Source organism: Triturus cristatus, chromosome 12, assembly GCF_964204655.1.
Source record: "Triturus cristatus chromosome 12, aTriCri1.1, whole genome shotgun sequence".
In the NCBI taxonomy this organism is placed as follows: Eukaryota; Metazoa; Chordata; class Amphibia; order Caudata; family Salamandridae; genus Triturus; species Triturus cristatus.
Window position 1 is genome coordinate 838189787 of NC_140595.1, and position 9149 is coordinate 838198935.

At 50.5% G+C, this 9149-nt stretch overlaps 1 protein-coding gene across 2 annotated transcripts in view; it reads right to left on the minus strand.

Moving 5' to 3' along the window:
- The window catches only part of NFAM1 (NFAT activating protein with ITAM motif 1), a 150272-nt gene extending 141853 nt beyond the window's left edge, over positions 1–8419 (minus strand). Inside the window, exons 1-2 of one of the 2 annotated variants that reach the window (XM_085637367.1) lie at positions 8187–8419; positions 3103–3456 (exon numbers count right to left, since the gene is read on the minus strand). In XM_085637367.1, the coding sequence (XP_085493493.1) occupies positions 3103–3456; positions 8187–8241 (409 nt within the window). In that variant the 5' untranslated portion in view covers positions 8242–8419. The remainder of the gene's footprint in view (positions 1–3102; positions 3457–8186) is intronic. The other variant, XM_085637368.1, reaches the window with a different exon arrangement.
- Positions 8420–9149: the final 730 nt, after the last annotated feature.

Consider the following 9149-nt stretch of genomic DNA (forward strand, 5'->3'; position numbering starts at 1 on the left):
TCCTGAAGGATAGAAGGTCTTTAGTCTGCCAAAGGCGGATGGGGAGGGTGTTCCATGTCTTGGCGGCGAGGTGGGAGAATGATCTGCCGCCGGCGGTCACATTTCGGATGCGGGGGACAGTGGCGAGGGCGCGGGGAGCGGAGCTGGCGGGCGAGGGTGTAGAGGCTGAGTCGTCTGTTGAGGTACGCTGGTCCGGTGTCGTGGAGTGCCTTGTGTGCGTGGGTGAGGAGTTTGAAGGTTATCCTCTTGTTGATGGGGAGCCAGTACAGGACTCTCAGGTGGGGTGTGATGTAGCTGCGTCGGGGGATGTCCAGGATCAGACGAGCGGAGACGTTCTGGATGCGTTAAAGCCATTTCAGTAGTTTGGCCGAGGCTCCTGCATAGAGGGCGTTTCTGTAGTCCAGTCTGCTGCTGACGAGGGCCTGGGTGACTGTCCTTCTAGTTTCGGTGGGGATCCACTTGAAGATCCTGCGAAGCATGCGGAGGGAGTTGAAGCAGGAGGAGGAGACGGCGTTGACGTGCTTCGTCATGGACAGGGTGGAGTCGAGGATGACCCCTAGGTTGCGTGCGTGGTCGGTGGGTGTTGGAGCTGCTCCTAGTGCTGTCGGCCACCAGGAGTCGTCACAGGCCGAGGGGTTGGATCCGAGGATGAGGACCTCCGTCTTGTCCGAGTTCAGCTTCAGTCGGCTGTTTCTCATCCAGTCGGCGACGGACTTCATTCCTTCGTGGAGGTTGGTTTTGGCAGTGTGGGGGTCTTTGGTGAGGGAGAGGATCAGCTGGGTGCCAATATATGCCTCCGTTTATTCTCAAAACACAAAATAAATATGGGTAAATACCAATTAGATGGCCAATAAATAAATATGGGTAAATATAAACGGAAATGTTAAAAAAATAAAAACCATAAAACTGAGAGCCCAATTTAAAATTAATAATGTGAGCCAAACTTGATCATCAACACTTGCCTTACTCGCCTTACTCTAGCGCCTATCAAAGTACCTAAATTAGCACTATCTTCACATGCAAATAATGGTGTTTCCATCTACCGTCTTGCGGACTCAAATTGCATGCTATCCCATAAAATGCCCTCTGTATTCTTAAACTGATCTTTACTTAAAATGTCGGTAGCCCCCGCTCCATTTTTCCCTTACAACTGTCGCTGTCCTTTCTTTCCATCCATGCTCTGCATGCCTTTTCTCTCTGAGCACAATCCTCTCTGAGTCACATGCATGTTTAACTTAATCTCCATTAATGTATTTTTGCAAATTGACCACAATTCATTTGAAAGATCACAACCTCTCCTTTTTTAGAAAGTGATACCACTGCAACCTCCCACTACCTTACCTCCTCCATCTATTCACACCACCTACATCTGCATGAACTCACACACCTCCACACCACCTGCATCTGCATGAACTCACACACCTCCACACCACCTGCATCTGCATGAACTCACACACCTCCACACCATCAGCATCTGCATGAACTCACACACCTCCACACCACCTGCATCTGCATGAACTCACACACCTCCACACCACCTGCATCTGCATGAACTCACACGCCTCCATACCACCAGCATCTGCATGAACTCACACGCCTCCACACCACCAGCATCTGCATGAACTCACACCTCCACACCGCCAGCATCTGCATGAACTCACACGCCTCCACACCGCCTGCATCTGCATGAACTCACACGCCTCCACAACACCAGCATCTGCATGAACTCACACGCCCCCACACCGCCTGCATCTGCATGAACTCACACGCCTCCACACCGCCTGCATCTGCATGAACTCACACACCTCCACACCGCCTGCATCTGTATGAACTCACATGCCTCCACACCGCCTGCATCTGCATGAACTCACATGCCTCCAGACCACCTGCATCTGCATGAACTCACACACCTCCACACCACCAGCATCTGCATGAACTCATGCACCTCCACACCGCCTGCATCTGCCTGAACTCACACGCCTCCACACCGCCTGCATCTGCATGAACTCACACGCCCCCACACCACCTGCATCTGCATGAACTCACACACCTCCACACCACCAGCATCTGCATGAACTCACACACCTCCACACCGCCTGCATCTGCATGAACTCACACGCCTCCACACCACCTGCATCTGCATGAACTCACACGCCTCCACACCACCTGAATCTGCATGAACTCACACGCCCCCACACCGCCTGCATCTGCATGAACTTACACACCTCCACACCGCCTGCATCTGCATGAACTCACACACCTCCACACCGCCTGCATCTGCATGAACTCACACACTTCCACACCGCCTGCATCTGCATGAACTCACACACCTCCACACCGCCTGCATCTGCATGAACTCACACACCTCCACTCCACCTGCATCTGCATGAACTTACACACCTCCACACCACCAGCATCTGCATGAACTCACACACCTCCACACCGCCTGCATCTGCATGAACTCACACACCTCCACACCGCCTGCATCTGCATGAACTCACACACCCCCACACCGCCTGCATCTGCATGAACTCACACGCCCCCACACCACCTGAATCTGCATGAACTCACACGCCCCCACACCGCCTGCATCTGCATGAACTCACACACCTCCACACCGCCTGCATCTGCATGAACTCACACACCTCCACACCGCCTGCATCTGTATGAACTCACACACCTCCACACCGCCTGCATCTGCATGAACTCACACACCTCCACACCGCCTGCATCTGCATGAACTCACACACCTCTCTGCTGCATTAATGATCCCCTTTAACTGCTATTAGTTTAATCTACCAGAAAGAATCTGGAATGACTGCATGCAAAGGTTTGCCTTGAGCACCCAAGACTAATCCCAATAACTAATAGTAATCAATAACACTGGACTAACCACTAACCATCAGTTCAGGAGCAGTGTGCTGCCCAGCATAAAACGCTTCAACATCTCATCAGAACGAAATACATTAAATTGCATTTACTGTGTCAAGTCTTAAAATGAGTAAATAAATAGAGTAAAAAAGCTTGGTTGGGCCAACATGCCAACCGCTGGCTCAAGTTCCACGAAGCTCCCACAACGGTCGGTGTGTGACTCCAACTCACCCCTGACGTGGATGAAGGTTCCGTCACCTCTGAACCTGGCAAAGGCCTGCTTTGGCGTTGTGGCGATGCAGTAGTAGATGCTTCCAGTCGAGTGAGCGTCCTTGGCTGGTTGAAACGAGAAGCTGAGCGTGGAGAGGGTCAGATTTGCGTTAGTTGGTGCAAGTTGGCTGCGGTTGTGGGATGGAATATCAATGACCAGGGTCTCCTGTCCGGCCACGTCCACCCTGTAGATGCCCACTGCAATAGCGAAGTAATCCCGCGGCGCTTGGACTTGGCAAGTGACTGACAGCGTTTCACGGGCCAAGGCGACTTGAAGTTTTGGCGTCTGAATCACATTGATCACTTCGCCTCTTCCTAGAGAGGGAGACAAAACAGAGAGTGTCGGCCCCTTGCTGCACACACTCACCAACCTCACGACTAGTCGCAGCATTAGCCCCAGCCCTGCGGCTGGGCCTCGCTAACCTGATGCGGACTAGTATCCACCGGTGTGGGGGCTGCATCCGCTCTATCCTACGACAACCACACAGCATCCTTCACCTGTCTTCATGCCCCCCTTCACTACACATCTTGTTAGATTAGTAAAATGTGGCACCAAAAATAATGGAGAAGTTCCAGGTAAGTGTAAATGTCGCAGTAAGTATCATTGTTTGGGTTAGGAAATGATTTCAGTTTAAAGTGAGAATTAGGTTTAGGGCTTGTAGAGGGCGGGGGTAGGGCTACGAGCACGGGAAAGATAAATGTACAGCTTTGAGTTAGGGTTAGGGCGAGGGTTAAAGTGAGGATTAGAGTCAGGGCTAAAGTAAGTGTTGGGATTAAAGTTAGGATTAGGATTACAGACACGGCACTCATGGGTTATGTTCAGGATTAAGGTCGGTGTTAGGATTACCGTCGTGGGAATGGTGTTGCGTTCAGAGTTAGAATTAAAGTTAGAATAAGAATTATAGTCAGGGCTACAGTAAAAGATAGGTTTACAGTTAAAGTGAGAGTGGAATTACTGTCAGGGAGGGTTACCTACAGTAGGTGTTAGGTTTAGGATTAGGATTATTGTTAGGAGAAGGATTAAAGTCAGATTTAGAATTAGGGATACAAATAAGCCTAGGGTACAGTTACACTGAGTATTAGGTCCTGGGCTAGATTTAATGAAAACAGAGAGCTGGGGACTGGGTCTGGGTCTGGGTGCAACAGGGGATAATCTTATTTGATTTCAGCTCCAAGAAAGGGAAATCCTAGATTTATGCCGGGATTCTTAAAAACAAGGGCTAACATTTGTTAACAAATCAGGTCACCGAAAGTCTCTCTGAAATTGTTCGGTCTAATATTACTAAATGAAGATTAGAATCGAGGTGATTTTGCTTCTGAAAAATCAAAGCACTGAAAGTGAGTTTCTCCCTTACTTATAAGCTCTCCTCTTGCAGGTGGCCCTTTTCTAGCTCTCCACGTCCCTAAACGTAGGGAAACCCTAGACCTCATTGTCTCTGACCAGATAAACTTCTCCTCCCCTCACCCCACCAAGATCGCCTGGTCCGTTCGACACCTTGTGCCCTTCGGAATAAAACGTGGCTGCGTGCTCGTCTTACCCAGAATCACAGTCTTTTGATTTACAATGGACCTCTAAAAATCCTTAACTCAAAACACTCCAGCAGCCCACTCGACCCCAAGCCGTAGAAGCACCTCTCCTATCACCAATGTTAATTCTCATGTGAGAAGAATACCACAGGAGCATCCAGACCATGGCAAACAAACCCAAGCACTGGACACTCAAAAACCCATCACTCAGACCAGCCATGCCTGGTCTGCCATGGAACGCAGCCACGCAAAGTGCCACCTAAGGAAAAGTGATCGCCGATGGCAATCAGGCAACGTACCTTTACTGCCATTCAGCTGTGATCGGCAAGAAGAAAATACGAGATCAAGATCACTGAATCCCTTTTTTCTTTATATCCAGATACAGAAAGGCCCACACCGCTCTACAGCCCCATTCACAATAGATAGCGGTAATGGCAAACTCTACCCTCACCAGGCCTTAGCACATAGCAGGATAAAGTCCCGACCACAAAGTTCCTTGGCTAACTGTAAAAATGGTGAACTGACCTTACTCATGAAAAGGTCTTGCTTCGGTCCATAACTCCTCATCAGCATTAATTCCTTAGCCCGCCCTCCCCCTCTGGATCAAAAACCATGAGAAACATATACAAATCTGGCCATCAGAAAATGTGTTGGACCCCCATAAACCAGGCTCCTCCTTGGAACGCAGTGCGATGACAAGACGCTGAAGATAACAGTGGCCAATCTACGCATGCAAGGGGTCTCCAGCCTTCATATCCACCTTGGCGTCTCTGCGGCTTTTGATTCCCATGATCAGGGGGCACAAGCTCATATCCTTGATGACCGCGTTAGTATTTGTGGCAAAGTTCTTACCTGATCTCCTTCGCCCCTGCCATACCTCGTAAGTCCTCATAAGTACTGGTGTCACCAGTGCGGAACCTGCAGGGGTGGCTTTTTGTGTTACAGCACGCCTGCCTGACTCATATTGTGTCTGTGGGGTGGAAGGGGTGTCTGTGAGAGAGAAGGGATGTCTGAAAGAGAATGCATGTGTGTGAGATGGAAGGGGGTGTCTGTGAGAGAGAAGGGATGTCTGAAAGATAATGTGAGTCTGTGAGGTGGAAGGGGGTGTCTGTGAGAGCGTTGGGGTTTCTGAAAGAGAACGTGTGTATGTGAGGTGGAAGGATGTCTGTGAGAGCGGAGGGATGTCTGAAAGTGAATGCATGTCTGTGAGGTGGAAGGGGGTGTCTGTGAGAGTGAAGGGAGTTCTGAAAGAGAATGTGAGTCTGTGAGGTGGAAGGATGTCTGAGGGTAAAGGGATGTCTGAAAGAGAACATGTGTCTGTGAGGTGGAAGGATCTCTGTGAGAGCGAAGGGATGTCTGAAAGAGAATGCGTGTCTATGAGGTGGAAGGGGGTGTCTGTGAGAGTAAAGGGATTTCTGAAAGAGAACGTGAGTCTGTGAGGTGGAAGGATGTCTGTGAGGGTGAAGTGATGTCTGAAAGAGAATGAGAATGTGTGTCTGTGAGGTGGAAGGATCTCTGTGAGGGTGAAGGGATGTCTGAAAGAGAATGTGTGTCTGTGAGATGGAAGGATCTCTGTGAGGGCGAAGGAATGTCTGAAAGAGAATGCATGTCTGTGAGGTGGAAGGGGGTGTCTGTGAGAGAGAAGGGATGTCTGAAAGAGAATGCATGTCTGTGAGGTGGAAGGGGGTGTCTGTGAGAGTGAAGGGATTTCTGAAAGAGAATATGAGTCTGTGAGGTGGAAGGATGTCTGTGAGGGTGAAGGGATGTCTGAAAGAGAACGTGTGTCTGTAAGGTGGAAGGATGTCTGTGAGTGCGAAGGGATGTCTGAAAGAGAATGCGTGTCTATGAGGTGGAAGGGGGTGTCTGCGAGAGCGTTGGGGTTTCTGAAAGAGAACGTGTGTATGTGAGGTGGAAGGATGTCTGTGAGAGCGAAGGGATGTCTGAAAAAGAATGTGTGTCTGTGAGGTGGAAGGATGTCTGTAAGAGCGGAGGGATGTCTGAAAGAGAATGCATGTCTGTGAGGTGGAAGGGGGTGTCTGTGAGAGTGAAGGGATTTCTGAAAGAGAATGTGAGTCTGTGAGGTGGAAGGATGTCTGAGGGTAAAGGGATGTCTGAAAGAGAACATGTGTCTGTGAGGTGGAAGGATCTCTGTGAGAGCGAAGGGATGTCTGAAAGAGAATGCGTGTCTATGAGGTGGAAGGGGGTGTCTGTGAGAGTAAAGGGATTTCTGAAAGAGAACGTGAGTCTGTGAGGTGGAAGGATGTCTGTGAGGGTGAAGTGATGTCTGAAAGAGAATGAGAATGTGTGTCTGTGAGGTGGAAGGATCTCTGTGAGGGTGAAGGGATGTCGGAAAGAGAATGTGTGTCTGTGAGATGGAAGGATCTCTGTGAGGGCGAAGGAATGTCTGAAAGAGAATGCATGTCTGTGAGGTGGAAGGGGGTGTCTGTGAGAGAGAAGGGATGTCTGAAAGAGAATGCATGTCTGTGAGGTGGAAGGGGGTGTCTGTGAGAGTGAAGGGATTTCTGAAAGAGAATATGAGTCTGTGAGGTGGAAGGATGTCTGTGAGGGTGAAGGGATGTCTGAAAGAGAACGTGTGTCTGTAAGGTGGAAGGATGTCTGTGAGTGCGAAGGGATGTCTGAAAGAGAATGCGTGTCTATGAGGTGGAAGGGGGTGTCTGCGAGAGCGTTGGGGTTTCTGAAAGAGAACGTGTGTATGTGAGGTGGAAGGATGTCTGTGAGAGCGAAGGGATGTCTGAAAAAGAATGTGTGTCTGTGAGGTGGAAGGATGTCTGTAAGAGCGGAGGGATGTCTGAAAGAGAATGCATGTCTGTGAGGTGGAAGGGGGTGTCTGTGAGAGTGAAGGGATTTCTGAAAGAGAATGTGAGTCTGTGAGGTGGAAGGATGTCTGAGGGTGAAGGGATGTCGGAAAGAGAACGTGTGTCTGTGAGGTGGAAGGATCTCTGTGAGAGCGAAGGGATGTCTGAAAGAGAATGCGTGTCTATGAGGTGGAAGGGGGTGTCTGTGAGAGTAAAGGGATTTGTGAAAGAGAACGTGAGTCTATGAGGTGGAAGGATGACTGTGAGGGTGAAGTGATGTCTGAAAGAGAATGTGAGTCTGTGAGATGGAAGGATCTCTGTGAGGGCGAAGGAATGTCTGAAAGAGAATGCGTGTCTATGAGGTGGAAGGGGGTGTCTGTGAGAGAGAAGGGATGTCTATAAGAGAATGTGTGTCTGTGAGGTGGAAGGATCTCTGTGAGAGCGAAGGGATGTCTGAAAGAGAATGCGTGTCTGTGAGGTGGAAGGGGGTGTCTGCGAGAGCGTTGGGGTTTCTGAAAGAGAACGTGTGCCTGTGAGGTGGAAGGATCTCTGTGAGGGTGAAGGGATGTCTGAAAGAGAATGTGAGTCTGTGAGGTGGAAGGGGTGTCTGTGAGGAGTGACAGCCTCCCTCCTGGGCACACATGCTGCCCTCAGGCTCCTGGTCTGCCAGTGAATAAAGAGGGTTGGGGGCACAGCACCTACCTCTGTACAGAAGAGCGAGCAGCAGGAGGCCAGAGAGTGGCCCTCTGGGGGCCATGGTCGCCCCTGCCAGCTGGCTGGGGCCCGGGGTCTGGAGGCCGGGGCCTGCTGGGACTGTGCCGAGCAGCTGTCCGTCCCCGGAGTGGACCGGGTGCTAACAGTCCCCGTTCCCCCACCCTCCCCCACCCTGGAGCCCTGCTTGCGGTCTTACTTCCTGTTCTGAATCCAAACACTTCTCTTTTCTGTGCCGGCTTCTTCTGCTTTCTTCCCTGCCCACCTCCACCGAGTGACAGTCAACACCAAGGGTGTGTGTCTATGGGGAGGAGGGGGAGGCCGCCTTACTGGCATCGGTGCCTGGAAATACCCCAGCAGGCTCGGGGGTCGGCCATTCAAAGAGAGGGGCTAAGGGCCCGGCCCTTCCAGCCTTTCTTTCTTCGGGTCATGTCCTTGAGATCCCACTTTAAGAAAGTTTCATTCACTTTTTGCTTCAGGCCACATGAGTATTTTAGTCACAGTGTGAACTATTTGCCCTAAGATGTGTGAGTCCGCGTGCCTAAAGAGTGCGTCACGTGGCAGTGCACTGACAATGGAGTGGCGAGTACTTGCACTGGAGGGACCTTTGTGCGCCCACGAGCATTGCCAGACCCTTGCTAATGCTGCACAAAGGGTAATTGTGTACCCTAAGGTGATCCTGTAGCTAAATTAGATATTTCTCGAATGTTACATACCACAATGCTTGAGTGTGGAGTGGGAGATTGTGAGTGTGGATATGTGTGTATGGAGTGGGAGATTGTGAGTGTGGATATGTGTGTGCGGAGTGGGAGATTGTGAGTGTGGATATGCGAGTGTGGAGTCAGATTGTGAGTGTGGATATGTGAGTGTGGAGTGGGAGATTGTGAGTGTGGATATGCAAGTGTGGAGTCAGAGATTGTGAGTGTGGATATGCAATTGTGGAGTCAGAGATTG